At 37.9% G+C, this 15,671-nt stretch overlaps 1 protein-coding gene across 1 annotated transcript in view; it reads right to left on the bottom strand.

Annotated features, from left to right (window-relative positions):
* Nucleotides 1-253: 253 nt before the first annotated feature.
* LOC118843684 (stonin-1-like) overlaps nt 254-15,671 on the bottom strand; it is a 91,240-nt gene continuing 75,822 nt past the window's right edge. The window contains exons 8-10 of the mRNA XM_036751434.1: nt 6,403-6,660; nt 5,875-5,964; nt 254-1,242 (exon numbers count right to left, since the gene is read on the bottom strand). Of these exons, the coding sequence (XP_036607329.1) occupies nt 1,135-1,242; nt 5,875-5,964; nt 6,403-6,660 (456 nt within the window). The 3' untranslated portion in view covers nt 254-1,134. The remainder of the gene's footprint in view (nt 1,243-5,874; nt 5,965-6,402; nt 6,661-15,671) is intronic.

The following is a 15,671-nucleotide window of genomic DNA, read 5'->3' on the forward strand; positions in this document are numbered from 1 at the left end:
TATTAACCAATAGGTCCCATGACTCAAAGAAAATATTTGTATACTGATGTCCAGTAACTAATGTTCAAGATATCAACTGCATTGCTGAGTTTCTGGTAAATAATGTTAATAATGGCTTGCCAAGTGGGAGAGAAAGGAGAGAGAAGGTAGAGAAAGTAATTCTGTAATGTTAATAGCTAAACAGGCATATTATTTTTTTCTTCAGTGAGCTAAAAATCAGTCCCTCTCCCCAAAGAAAAACTTTTACAAGGATAAGTTTCAATCACTTTAATTTAAGCTTCGTAGGAGGTTGGGACAGAGATTCAACTGCTCGATATACTTGCAACAATTTTAAATAGTGCTAAGTTAATATTCATAGGGATATATATTACACAAGAACAAACAAATGGCTTTTTTTTTTCAAAAGCTCAGTATTTTTAAAAATGTCAGATGTGGTCAAAACTATTAATATCACTTGAATTACAAATGTAGAACCTGAAAAAATTCTAAATTCCAGAATGTTTTTCTGAATTCCTTCAATAGCTTTACCACAATCCCATAAGTTCCCACTTCACCAGCAGGCAATCCAAACTAGTCAAAATGTTGACAGTTAAGAGCATTAACCATTCTTATGAGAAATATTTGCTATTCACTTTGAACATTACCACAGCATCTTTCTCAACTTCTTCATCTTCACTTCTTTTTAAACAAAAAAAGATAAATTACTAATTACTGACTTAACAGGTATACAACCTACAATATGCCATTGTACAAAACAATGACACCTATTTTTTATCAAGCAGAAGGAACCATAAAGATAAAGAAAAACTAGGGCATTCTTCCTGTTGTACTATTGTTTCTGTAACAATTATTGACAATCATCACCACTTTGGAAATCAAATAAAGCTAAATACCTGTATTTTAGAGAATATAGATAATGGGAAGAATCCGTTAACTCATGGGAAAAAAACAAGGAAAGAAAGAATTGTACTTTTGTCATGTATCTTCAATGTAAACACACAGGTTCTTCTAATTTTGTACATTAGCATGTTTTGGTAAACTATTTTATTTAAAACAAAAAAAATAAGAATATTTAGTATACACTCACTGATGTCTACATAGACATAAAATGCTGATAAACAGAGCACACAAGATTTACCACTCTGCATCTCCAATGGCTTTGGCAAATACATAGTCTTTCCCTCCAAAGCACATGACACCATCTTTCAAGTAAAATTTCCATTTGTTTTTGCTTCGATGAATCTGGAAGTGAAAAAGAAACTGTTAAAATTATACAAAATTATCCATGAAACAGAAAAAATTTACAAGTTAAATAAATTTTAAAAGTGTTCCTTTGCTAAATAAAGTGCTTATTACAAATAATCATTAACAAAAAATAATGTCACACAGGAAGAATCCACCCCACACCTTACAACATTTTTCAATTCAACAAGAATTTATTTAGCATTTAACACACTCTAGACACTGTGCCCAAAAACAAACTCCCAGAAAAAAAAACACACTAACCCCTAGAGGAAAAGTTAGTAGCCTAGCCTCTTTAGCAAAGCAATAGTTATATCTCACTTTCAAAGACAAAGACTACTCCCCAGAGCACAGAGTCAGCAAAGGAGACTGGGAAGGAACAGTCAGATAGATTTGAGTACCGGGAGAGAGTGATGTCACAAAAACCTAGAAAGAAGAGAATATCAAGAAGAAGAAGGTTATCAATAGTGTCAAAGGTTGCAGAGAGGTCAAGGATGAGGACTGAAGAAAGGCCATTGAATATGGCAGTTAAGAGATCACTGGTAACTTTGCAGAGAGCAACTTCAGTGGAATGATAAGGTCAGAAGCCAAAATGCAGAGTTTAAAAGAGCAAGTGAAAGAAGAAGTAGAAACACCAATTATAAAGGAGAAATACAGGGTGATTGCTAGCAGAGATGGATGGATAAAAGTTTTTGAGAACGGAGGAAACATGGGCATGTTTATAGGCAGTAAGGAAAGAGCCAGGAGACAGGGAGAGACTGAAGAGAATGGGGATAACAGAAGGGACAATCTGTTGGAAAAGACAGGACTGAAGGGGATCACTTGTGCATATAAAAATAATGACCACGGCAAGAAAGGCCACCTCTTCATATAAGACAAGAGTGGAGGAAAAGAGGGGAAGATGGCATCTGGGTGATGTGAAACGAGGAGGAGGGGAGACAAGGGAACTCTTTACAAATGGCTTCAATCTTTCCAGCAATACAAGGCAAAGTTCTCAATTAAGGGGAAACAGGGAGAGGGAGCCATGGAAGGTTTGAGGGGGAATGAAAATGTCTGGAAGATCTACTGTAGTGACTGGAACAATGAGGTAAATAGGGAGGTATAAAAGGCTCACCTAGAAGGTTATGTAACATAAACTGATAGCAGACCCAGTCAGCATAGTTTCATGATTTCCCCCAGCTTCATTTAGCAGTATATGTGTAGGAGCAAAAGCAGCTGATGGTGAGAGTGAATTAAGACCAAGGCTTGGCAGGGCAAGATTGGAGATATAATAAGTGGGCAAGGGACTAGAGAGAAGGGGACAGCGTAGAGTTGAAATCCCAACTATAATACAGAGGACAAAAAATACAAAAGTCTTCTAATATGGAAGGATAACAGTTATAAAAAAATTCTCTGTTTACCAATACTTAACCATTCTCCCAAGTCCCCGAGTATGAAATCTAGTAGTAATCTATAAACCTCTTTCTCTACTGCAGGTCCTCACCACCTCATGCCTCCTGGATTATAAGTCTTTCTCCTTCCTTCAAGGCTGTCCCTTGAAATTTATCCTACATATTACTATTCTTTCTGAAACATACCTTCCAAATATCACTTTGCTGCTCAAGAATATAGACATCAATTCCCTACTGCCTATCAGATCAAGTCCAAGTTCATTAGCCTGATGTTCAAGGGCTAACTATCCAAGGACCTCCTAGTATATCCAGAAGTACGCTCTTTCAGAAAGGTCTGTCCGAACCATCCTTGAACACATTCTCACCTCTATGCCTCTGTTCATGCCAGCACCCTGCCGAACAAACTCCTTCTCTTCCCCAATCTCATAACCTCCCTTTCTTTTGTGGGGGGGTGGGGGGCAGACCATGGGGGAGGGTGGGGCAGGGACAATCAGGGTTCAGTGATTTGCCCAGGATCATACAGCTCGTGAGTACCTGAGGTCAAATTTGAACTCAGGTTCTCCTGACTTCAGGGCTGATGCTCTATCCATTGTACCACCTAGCTGCCCCTCCATAACCTCCCTTTCTATCCGAATCCTTTCAAGTTCAACACAACTTTCAACTCCTCCATTAAAGACTCCCTAGTAAATACAGCCAATAAAGAGCTAAACAGCACAGACAATGTGAAGGTACATAGTGAAATACACAATCAGTTCTGCTATAATGAGTTGTGTTCACAAAAAAATCATCCTGCTATGCAAAACCATTCAATAAAAACCACAGAGCTTATGGGGAAAGAGGCACAGGGCTCAAAAACTTCATCGGTAATACATTTTTTTAAAATAGGAACCTGATTTAAAAAAACAGGAGCACAATTTCATACATGTTAAGAAATACTTAAATACTACAATAAACAGTGGTCTCATGAGCAACCGCAGGTTGCTGCTGGGTCTGAGACCATGGAGGCAGGGGATGGGGTGGGGTTGATGTGGACCAGCCCTCATCTGCCCACATCACCTACTGCACCAAAAGATATACAATTAATATGCCACTTTACCTTGAAATACCCTGAAGTTTGTTTGGGGAAATGCGTGTCAGAAGGTTGCAGCCCATTAGTTATTGTGAAGCCATTTTTATGGTTTCTCACAGAATAAATTGCAAAGAAACAAACTGGAGAGTCAATTATGCACAAATGTTCCCTAATATATCAATCACATTCGAACAAAAATGAATCTTTCAAACATACATTATAGCAGAACTAACTCAACTAGATTCCTGTCACGACACTGCATATAACTGAGTAAAACCTGGTATGTTCTAAGTTTACCTCATTCTGGGGTTTTATTAGGACAGACCAGAAGGATTTCATACTACGATTCTACCTATCACATAGTCCTGAGGCCTGGACTCAAGACTGTTTATAAGAAGACTCAAGCACATACACAGAAGAGGAATATAAATGAAAGAAAATGCTGGTAAGATTAGGTGCAACCATGGGTGAAGAATAGAAGTCTCTTCCCTTGTGGAAAATTTCTTAAAGAAACATTTTGCTCCTTGAGTCAGCTCAACAGGGCTCCAGAGGGAGAAGGGTAAGTCCAGACCCAGCAGAGAGAGAAAGAAGACGGCACACTAAAGAAAAGGGGAGAGCACCTTCTTCCCAACATGGGTTTGCTGACCATTACTCTGACTTTCTTCAGCACCTCTGATACAATCCCTTGGTTTTCATGGTCCCTAGTGTCTAAAAATTAATTAAACCCCAAAAGGAATGTAAATATCATTTTAATATAAATTTCAGAAGATTTACAGTCTTATTTTACAAGAGACTTCAAGTCAGTGATTCTCTCCTCCCTCCAAACTCTGCCACTACTTGTCAAGAACTAATGACAGACAGTGAGCATCAACTATCAAGTATAAATTTTCTGGTATTACAAATGTTAGTTATGTTGCTGTCAAGAGGGAAGACTTCTGACTTGGGATGGTAGGGGAGATACATTATCTAAATATTTTGTTTTAAAATTAATTTATCATTTTGTTTATTTAAGGGGTCTATTGTAATGGTAACGTATGCTAATAGTTTATACAACATTAGAGGCCCTCAAGGCCTTATATTTGTTCCTCTCCATGAAGTCTACCAAGCGATTCTGGAATCTTTGCCACCGGCATCTAGCCTACCTATCCTTTCCCTCATGCTCCTGACCAACCTATTCTCCAGATCTAAAATGTCCTCCCTCTGCCCTCTACATCTGCTAAATTCTTACCCATCTTTTAAATTCTAACCCATATAATTTTCTTCATGAAACTTTCCTTGATCCTCTTCCCTCCTCTAGTACTCCAGACCTAATGTAGCATTTTGTTTTGTGACTCTTCTTCCCTTAAGTAACAGTGAACCTTAGAATTAATATTTTATTCCCCCATAGCATCATAAGCACCATGAAAAGAGGGACAAGAACCCTTGGGAACCTAGAGTCAAGATTAATGTTTCATATATCCCACAACATTAAGGTCCAGTTCATTCATGGATAGCCTTTACACTTTCAAATGCTTGGTGAATTGAATTTTATGACTCTCAGTTAAGTCCAGAGAAGTGAGAGACAATCACACATCCTGAGACTCCGAAAAGGAAAGCAATTCAAAAGGGACAGGAAATTCTCTCAAAGATGAACCTGGGAGTTGTTTTAACTATAATGAGGAAAAGAAGAAAATTGACAAAAGAAGATTTCTATTCTAATTTGCTCGGACAATGGTGACTGACAACAGAGAGGAAGCTGAGCTGCTCAATTATAATTTTGTCTTATCTAAGCTTTTTACATCCCCCAGTGCCACACATTCCACTGTATACAGTGTAGGTGCTTAATAAACATCTGTTCCACTGAATTATTCTTCCTGACCACCCACAGCATTGGCCTACAGGAGGCATTTTTAGCATTTAATTCTTTTTAAATTGAGTAATTTGTCATGTACTGCTTGGGATTTTTCTCTAATTATTGCAAGTCTTTCAGTCTCAACTATTTTATCCCTCAAAACTTAGTGCCAGGCTCAGAGGAACCTTCAACATATACTTATTCTAATAACCTTTCTCAAGGATAACCTAAGTTAAATGCTAAGCAGACACAACTACTAGTTTTTCCATCACAGTTAGCATGACTTTTGGATACATCAAATTTCATTAACAAACCCAAGGGTGGGGAAAAGCATACTGTACCTTGTCATATTGACAGACTATTACATTATCCGTGTCAAACAGGTCTGGCACATCCTGCTCACTAACATCATCCCCAGAATTTAAAGGGTCCTAAAGATTAAAGGTGACCATATTAAATAATTGTTACTATATACAAGATTTTGTTTTAAAAGAGAGAGACATAGACAGAGAAAACCCTACTTGCTGCTTTAAAATGCTTGCCAACTTTATAATCCCCATCCCTGTCTTCCTTAACCTTCTGTTGACTCCCTCTATATCTAAGCAAGACAGGTATTTTTTAAATGTTGAACAACCAAAAACAGTGTTACTTTAGAAATTTTTTAAAAATAAACCATTCTACCATGTAAAAAATCCTCTTCCTTCTACCCTATCTCAAAAAGACAGAGAGAGAGAGAGAGAGAGAGAGAGAGAGAGAGAGAGAGAGAGGTTGCTCTTCTTAATAACTTATTAACCATAGGGGATTAACTGGTAAAGGCACCACTGTTTTACATTTAATAAAACTAGTCATATCACCAAAGGAATCATCACCTCCTCTACAATGTCTATTTGGGGCTCTTCATTATCACTGCTATTGGTGGTTGAATCTTCATTGGAGATACTATCACCTTCTTCTTCAAGAACTTTCAGATCTTCTGCATCAATAATACCAAGAAATTCATTCTCATCCACATCTCTCGTACTCCCTATTTCTTCATTTGAAGATGTATCTCCAGTTCCATCTATCTGGATAATTTCTTTAATGTCATCAATTGTTTGTATACTCAAATCCATTTGTGCACTGGATTCCTATAAAAAATCATATGCAGGATGTGAAATATAATTATCTGTCCAAAAGATTAGTGGTCAGAGGATATCGACAAAAAGCTTTCAAGCCCAACTGTAACTCAACAATCATATGAAAAAAATCTTCTAACAATAAGAGAAATTAAAATTGAAACAACAAGTTTCCCCTCACACCCAGCAAAATGACATAGGCGACAAAAGATGAGATCAGTGTTGGAAGGACTGTGGTAAGGCAGGCATACTAACAAAGTTGGTGAGCAGTAAGTTGGCTCAACTATTCTGGAAAACAATTTGAAATTATTTGAAAAACATCACTAAACTACTCACACTCCTTAACCCAGAGCAGAGAGAGTAAAAGACAGAAAGAATAGTTTTATATATGCCAAGACATTCATAGCAATATTTTTTTTGTGTAAGCAAAGAACTGGAAAAAAGGATATCTATTCTGGGGAGGACTAAACAAGATGGATTCATCAATGTAATGAAATATCACTGTGCCATAAGAAGTAACAAATATGAAGAATTCAAGGTTCATACGAACTAAAGTCATATGGAATAAGCAGAAAGAGAAAAAACACATATAGTCAACAGGTACATCAAATTTAATGGAAAAGAACTCTAGAAAGAAACTATACACCTCAGAACTGTAATTACAAATCCATCCTTCTCCACAAGAAGAGGAAAGGTAATTGCCTCATTTCATAAAAGGCAATGGTCTATGATTGTACAATAGAGCATATGCTCTCAGGTGTGGTCAGTGAACTCTTTGGTTTCGCTTAAGTCTTATTTGGAAAGGCTGGGGAAAATATAGCCATAAATGGCTGACCCAAAAACAAAAAAGGCATCACACAAAACAAACACACCCATATATATCTATGTATGTTTTATTGGCATTATACATAATGCTTTCCCTCCCAAATTACCTTGTAGTTATTTTTTCTTCTACTTATAGTAACCCATCCCATCCCAATTCAATAAGCACCAGTGGTTCCCTATTGCCTCTAGGATCAAATATATGCTTTGTTTGGATTCCTAAAGTCTCTCATAACTGGGTCCCCTTGATGTTCCACAAACACAACATTCTACTTCCTGACTCCAAGTGTCTATTTGTACTTCCTTCAAGTCTCCATTGAAGTCTCACCTTCAAGAAGCCTTCCCCAGTCTTCCTTAATCTTAGTGTATTCCCTCTGAGACCACCCCCAATTTATCCTGTATGCATCTTATTTGTACATGGTTGTCTGTATGTTGTTTGTCCCATTAGACTGTGAGCTTCTTGAGAGCAGGGTTTGCCTTTTATGTTTCTTGGTATCCCCAGGATTAGGACTGTACCTAGCCCATAGCAGGTACTTAACAAATGCTAGCTGACTCAATGATATATGCTTTTGTATGTGCCTGGAATGCAGGGGTATATAGGACATTCAGGGAGGACTAACACCTCTGGGATGAGGGCTACTCCACTCTCACCTATGGCTCCAAGAAGCTGTAGCATGCACAATGGCCACACCCCAGTAAAACCATCTTGGCAGACAGGCTAAAGCAGGTTGAGAGTAACCAACAGGCCTCAAGCCTGTCTATCCCAAGCAGGTGATGCCTTTCCCCAGTGAAACGGGCAGATGAGAACAATCTGTTCCAATGGCCATCATGTCTGAAGCAGACACTATGAAAGGCTTAGATCTTGGTCAGACTCTAAAGATGCCATGATCATCCACTGCCTGCAAAGCCATTACCAGTCATCTTGACTTTTGTCTTGCCACTGGACTTCAATGACTCTGAAAAGGGGAGTGAGGTCAACAACTTCAAGCAACTTTGCCTCACTTAAATCCAATTTATGTGTGAGTCAAAAGGTATTACTGATACCATTTTACTCTTTTACTATTCAATTATTTTAATATTTTATTATTTTACTATCTCACTATTTTACCTAACTTGAGGTGACAGACTAGTGATAAAGCAGCCGGTGCGAATACACTGGGACCTGTATTCACAACCCAGCACCCAGGCAGCCCGTGGCATAAGGGTCATCTTCTGACCGGACTGAAGCAGCAGGAGGATTCAGGAGCCCCCTGGGTGTTTGAGCAGCCTTCTAAAGGATCATACTGCTCACCTCCTGGCATGAGGAAGGGGCTAGTTAGGGGCCCTAAAAATTGTCTTCACCTAACCCTGGCCTGCTTACCACCACAGGTGGAAGATCCCACCCTGCAGTCAAAACATAAAAACACGTACAAAAATTTTTACAAAGATGATTCCACTCACTTTTGGAACATGGAATGTGCACATACTTATGGAAAACATGAAATCCAGCAGACCTGAAAGATAAACAGCTCTTGTTGTAAGAGAACTCCACAGGTATCATATCCAAAGAGCAGCCCTGAGTGAAACAAGGTTGGCAAATGAAGACTAGCTTACCAAAGCTGGAACTCAATATTTGTTTTTCTGGAGTAGCCACAGTGATAGGGAGCACTGTGAAGCTAGCATAGGTTTCACAATCAAATGTGATCTGGTCAACAAGCTTGTATGCCTCCCAAAAGGAGTGAATGACAAGCTAATCACAACATGATTGCCACTTGCAGGAAAGTGCCATGCTGCCATCATCAGCAAGTTTGCTCCCATCACGACAAACCCTGATGAGGTCAAAGAAAAATTTTATGAAGATTTTATGAAGACCTGAAATCAATGTGTTGGAAGAGGACAAGCTTTTAATTCTGGATGACTTTAATGCCAGAGTAGGCACAGACTATGAGACATGGCAGAGAGTCCTTGGGAGGAATGGAGTCAGAAAAAGCAACAGTAATGGTCATTTACGACTGAAGACTTGTGTGCCTCTGGATCTTATCACCAACACTGTATTCCATTTATCTAAATTCAATAACTCTTTGTGGATGCACCCTCACAGCAAATATTGGCATTTAATAGACTACGTCATTGTAAGAAGAGACAGATGAGATGTGAGAGTGATAAAGGCAATGTGTGGTGCAGAGTGCACTATTCTCTCTAACCTAAACATTCACATTCAACAAAAGCTATGGCCCCAATACAAGATGACTACCAGAAGACTTAATGTCAACAGATTAGAGGAACCCTCCATGGAAGAACAGTTTGTTACTAACTTGGAGGGAAAGCTGAGCCAACACACAGTTTGCAACAGTGGAGTAAGAAAAAAAAAAAAAGGAGTGGGCAACTTTCAGAGATTCGATATATAATATTCCATTTACTCATTTGGACCAAAACACTTTCAAGCATCAAGATTGCTGTGATACAAATAAAGTTGGATCTAAATAAAGGGAAAAACATCAGTTGCTCATGGTTAGGCCAAGCTAATATAATAAAAATGACAATTTTACCAAAATTAATTTACTTATTCAGTGCCATACAAATCAAACTACCAAAAAATTATTTTACAGAGCTGGATAAAATAATAACAAAATTCATCTATAAGAACAAAAGGTCCAGAATACCAAGGGAATTAATGAAAAGAAATTCTAGGGAAGGTGGTCTAGATATTAAACTGTACTATAAAGCAGCAGTCATCAAAACTACTTGGTACTGGCTAAGAAACAGAGTGGTGGATCAGTGGAATAGGTTAGGTACACAAGATGCAGTAGTCAATGACTATAGCAATCTACTCTTTGATAAACCCAAAGAATCCAGCTTCTGGGCTAAGAATTCACTATTTCACAAAAACTACTGGGAAAATTGGAAAACAGTATGGCAGAAACTGGGCATAGACCAATATCTTACACCATATACCAAAATAAAGTCAAAATAGTTCATGATTTAGGAATAAAGGCTGATACTATAAGCAATTTGGGAGAGCAAGGAATAATTTACCTGTCAGATTTATGGAGAAGGGAAGAATTCATGACCCAACAAGAGATAGAGAGCATTACAAAACGCAAAATGGATAATTTTGATTATGTTAAATTGAAAAGTTTTTGCATAAACAAAGCCAATGCAACAAAGATTAGGAGGAAAGCAGAAAATTAGGAGAAAATCTTTACAACCAGTGTCTCTGATAAAGGCCTCATCTCTAAAATATACAGGGGACTGAGCCAAATTTATAGGAATAAAAGTCATTCCCCAATTGATAAATGGTCAAAGGAGATGAACAGGCACTTTTCAGAGAAAGAAATTAAAGATATTTATAGGCATATGAAAAAATGTTCTAAATCACTATTGATTAGAGAAATACAAATCAGAACAACTCTTAGGGACCGCATGTCTCCTGTCAGATTGGCTAACATGACAAAAGAGGCAAATTATAAATGCTGGGGAGAATGTGGGAAAATTGGAACACTGTTACACTGTTGGTGGAGTTGTGAACAGATCCAGCCATTCTGGAGAGCAATTTGGACCTATGCCCAAAGGGCTATAAAAATGCGCATTCCCTTTGACCCAGCAATACCACTTCTAGTGCTGTATCCCAAAGAGATCACACAAGTGGGAAATGGACCCATATGTACAAAAATATTTATAGCTACTCTTTTAGTGGTAGCAAAGAACTGGAAATAGAGGGGAAGCTCATCAATTGGGGAATGGCTAAACAGGTTGTGGTATATGAATGCAATGGAATACTATCGTGCTATAAGAAATGGGGAAGATATGGACTTCATAATAACCTGGAAAGAACTATGTGATCTGATGCTGAGTGAGGAGAGCAGAACCAGGAGAACATTATACACAACCACAGTCATATTGCTTCCGTGATGACTAACTTCGACAGACTTGGCTCTTCTCAGCAATACAAGGTTCAAAGACAGCTCTCCAAAGGACTCATGATGGAAAGAGCTATCTATATCCAGAGAAAGAACTACAGAGTCTGAATGTAGATTGAGGCCAATCATTTGCTCTCTTTTTTTCTCCTCTTTTTCAGTTTTGTTTCTTCTTTCTCATGATTCATTCCATTGGTGTTTCAACAATCTTGCTAGCAGCTACTGTGGCTGTGTAAAACCAACAACAACCAGCACACAGAATGCTGCAAGCCCAAGTTCTTTTGATCTGCTTTACTAAGGAAGGCAACGTTAAGGGGTTAACAAGCTTACTTTAATTCAACATACAAATATCATTCAGTCAGCTCAGGGGGAAAAGCCAGCACTCTGAACTTCAGAGCAAATACAAATTACAAACATACATTTATGAACAGACCAAATACAATTCATAGTTACCAAGGAACCATCAACATTTGAGTTCAGCCGGGAACTCGACAATGCTGGCTCAGAGTCACATGCCATTCCTGCTGTGGCTCAGAGCTCCAAAAAAGAAAGCCAACCTCTGGGTTTATATCTTGTTCAAGATCAAAGGTGAGTCACACATGTGACTCACCCACGTGACCTAAAATCATCACAAAAATGTGACTTAAACCCATGTGGTCTAAAAGCCTCTGATGTCGCAAACATGTCACTCAAACCCATGTAAACTAGGCTTTCCCTTGAGGCAAGGAGGTCATCAAGGACACCTAATTTAATCAAGGAAACGAAGGCCAAAGCCTTCAAGGGCACTTGGTTGAATAAGTGCTAAGAGACCATCTTGATTCCTAATGCAATTGGTCATAATTCTTCTTTACAACTTGACTATTATGTAAATATGTTTAATGCAAAGGTATATATGGAACATATATCGGATCCCATACCATCTTGGGGGGGGAGGGGAGAAGGGAGGGAGGCAAAGAAAATTTGGAACTCAAAAACTTGTGGAACTGAGTGTTGTAAACTAAAGATAAAAAACCTAATTAAAAATACTTGGAAAAAAAAAAGATTGGTGTAATGAAAATGATGGGGAAATTCAGCAAGTAGTAAGGTCTGCCAGCAGAATAGTTCACCCATCTCTAAAAAGGCAGCACTTAACTACATCAAAAATAATGTGCAAGCAAAGCCTAGAGAGATGGTGGATTCTTGGCTCAGTAGAAGGCAGATGAAATTCAGTTTTACACTGACAGAAGCCATCCAAAGCATTTTTATGATGTCCTGGAGGCTATTTATGAGCCAAAAGTCTTTCTCAACTACTCAGCCATGATGGAGCCACACTGATCATTGAGAAGGACACATTCCTGGAGAGATGGGCTGTTCTCAGCAGATCATCATCAATCAATGCTGAAGCCACTGCACAATCACCTCAGGCTGAAGTCAATCTCTCTCTAGTGTGGCTAAGCACCTGCACAGATCTACAAGACAAGGGGTCAACTGCTCACACAAAAGCTGACTGAAATCTTCCAGGTTACATGGCAAGAGGGGGTTATCCCCTAAGAGATCAAGGATGCCTCTATTGTTCAACTGTATAAAGGAAACAGGTTGTCCTGTGACAACCACAGTGGGGGTCTCTCTTAGTCACTGCTGGCAAGATTCTTGCCAGAGTTCTCCTTAATTACTGATTAGTTGATCCTTCACCTGGAAGGTAGTCATCTACCTGAGAGCCAGTGTGGCTTCAGAAAGGGCTGAAGAGCTGTTAACTTGATGTCTACTACCCAACGACTCCAGGAGAAATGCCAGGAGCAGAACACAGGTGTATGCACAATGTTCGCCATTCTAACCAAGGCCTTTGACACTGTCACTTATGAGGGCCTGTAGAAAATCGTGGCAAAATCTGGTTGCCTAGAGAAGTTCATCAGTCATGTATGCCAATTTCACGATGGCATGTGCATGGGTTCTAGATAATGGACAATGGTCTCATGCTTTCCCAGACACCAATGGAGTGATGTAGGGCCGTGTGTTTGCTCCTATACCTTTAGCATAATGTTTTTAGCTATGTTAGAGGACAAAAACGGCATCAAGGTCAACTACCACACTGATGATAAATTATTTAACTAGAAAAGGTTACAAGCCAAGTAGAGGGAGAGTTGGTGCATGACCTTTTGTTCACAGACGACTGTACATTCAATGCAGCCCTATTGGCTCAAAATCAACATGGGATGAACAAATTTAGAGACTTCTCCCTTACAAATGGTCATACAGACTGTTTATGCCCAGCCTGTGGTAGAGCCTTCCAAGCTCACATTGGTAGGATCAGCTGCAACCAGACACACTGTACATTGACCCCCAATATTGTGATGTCAATTCAGTCTTCTCTTCAAGCACAAAGGACAAACAACCACAACCTGGAATGTAAACTCTTTGCAAATAAGGATTACGTCATCGTGTCATTCTTTGTATTTGTATTCCCAGTGGCTGGCACATAATAGGTGCTTAATATGTACATCTTGATCGACTGAAAATATTTTCTATGTTCAAGTTACTTGAAGTAGATCACCAGAATTTATAATGAGTAGCAACCAAAAGTGACTAAAGCCTTTCTGCCCTAAAAGAAGATACCATCTCCTAGTTAATTCAAACCACTCTTAGTGTTTCTCCACAAAATAATAATAAAGTATAAAAAGCACACAAAAAGCACATACTGTGATAACCTGAGAGACAGTGAGGTGCAAAGACAAAAGCACTGGACTTGGGAGTTAGTAGAGACATAACACATCTCTTTGACCATGGGTAAGTGAGCTGACCTCTTTGAGCCTCAGTTTCCTCATTTATAAAACAGAAAAAATAAAATCATTATCTCCCACGGCTGTTATGAAGAAAGAGTTTTGTAAATCTTCAGGTACCATATAAACAAATTACTTTTATTATTAATTCTATATCCAACAAAATCATTACTTCAATGCAATGACTGTCAGCTTTATATACTCATCCTGCATAATACACTATTATAGAAATTAGTCATTTTCAAATTGAAATATATCATCTTATTTCATCTTCATAACAATGATGTGAGGTAGGAAGGGAAGAAATTATATATCACCACTTTATAAATGAAGACATAGTGACTACAGGGTTACACAAATAGTGCTAAATCAGGGACAAGAACCTGTTGAGACTCAAAGGCAAAGCCAGTTTCTTATGTTTCATATATGCCATATCATTAAGGCATAATGCATAACATATAGATGCTCAAATACTTGTTTAATTGATCGAGGAAAGATAACAGAAAGCTCCCAAAGGGAGAAAAAATCCAGGACCAGATGGATTTAAAACAAAATGTTATCAGACATTCAAAGAACAATTAATACCAATATTACGTAAGCCATTTGGGGAAAAATAGGAAGAGAAAGTGTCCTACAAATTCTTTCTATGATACAAATGTGGTCTTGCTACCTAAAACATGAAAGTCAAAACAGAGAAAACTTTAGACCAATATCCTTAATAAACATTGATACAAAATTTTTAAATAAAATATTAGCAAGAATATAGCAACATATCACCAAGATTATATATACTATAACCAGGTTGGAATTATAAAAAGAATGCAGGGTTAGTTTTCAATATTAGGAAAATTATCAACATCACAGACTATATTAATAACAACAGTTATATGATTACATCAACAGATATAGACAAAGCTTTTAAAGATACAGCAACCCTTCCTATTTAAAAAAAAATCAAGAAAGCATAGGAATAAGTGGATGTAATATGATAAGCAGTACCCATCTAAAACCAAGATACTGCATTATACATAATGGGGATGTAATAGAGGTAAAGAAAGGATGTCCATTTTCACCACTACTATTTAACATGGTCCTATAAATGCTAGCTATAACAGTAAGACAAGAAAAAGAAACAAGCTTAGAAAAAGAAAAAATATTGGTTTTTGCAGATAACATGATCATGTACTTGGACAACACTAGAGCATTAGCTAAAAAGATTAATTTAAAAATTACTTCAGCAAAGTTGCAAGACATCAAGTAAAACCACATGAATCAGTCATCATTTTTGTATATTGCCAACAAAACCTATCAGGAAGATATAGAAAAATATTTGATTCAAAATAATTATAGAATGTATAAAATACTTGGGAGTTAACCTGCCAAGATCAACACAGCAACTACACGAATACAACCATAAAAACTCTATTTTAAAATAAAAATTGACTTAATTAAATCAGAGAAATATTAATTGATCAGGACCTGACCTGTGGCAATATAACAAAAATTATGCCACCTAATTTAATTTCTTTATTCAATGCTATATCAATCT

Source organism: Trichosurus vulpecula, chromosome 3 (genome assembly GCF_011100635.1).
Source record: "Trichosurus vulpecula isolate mTriVul1 chromosome 3, mTriVul1.pri, whole genome shotgun sequence".
In the NCBI taxonomy this organism is placed as follows: Eukaryota; Metazoa; Chordata; class Mammalia; order Diprotodontia; family Phalangeridae; genus Trichosurus; species Trichosurus vulpecula.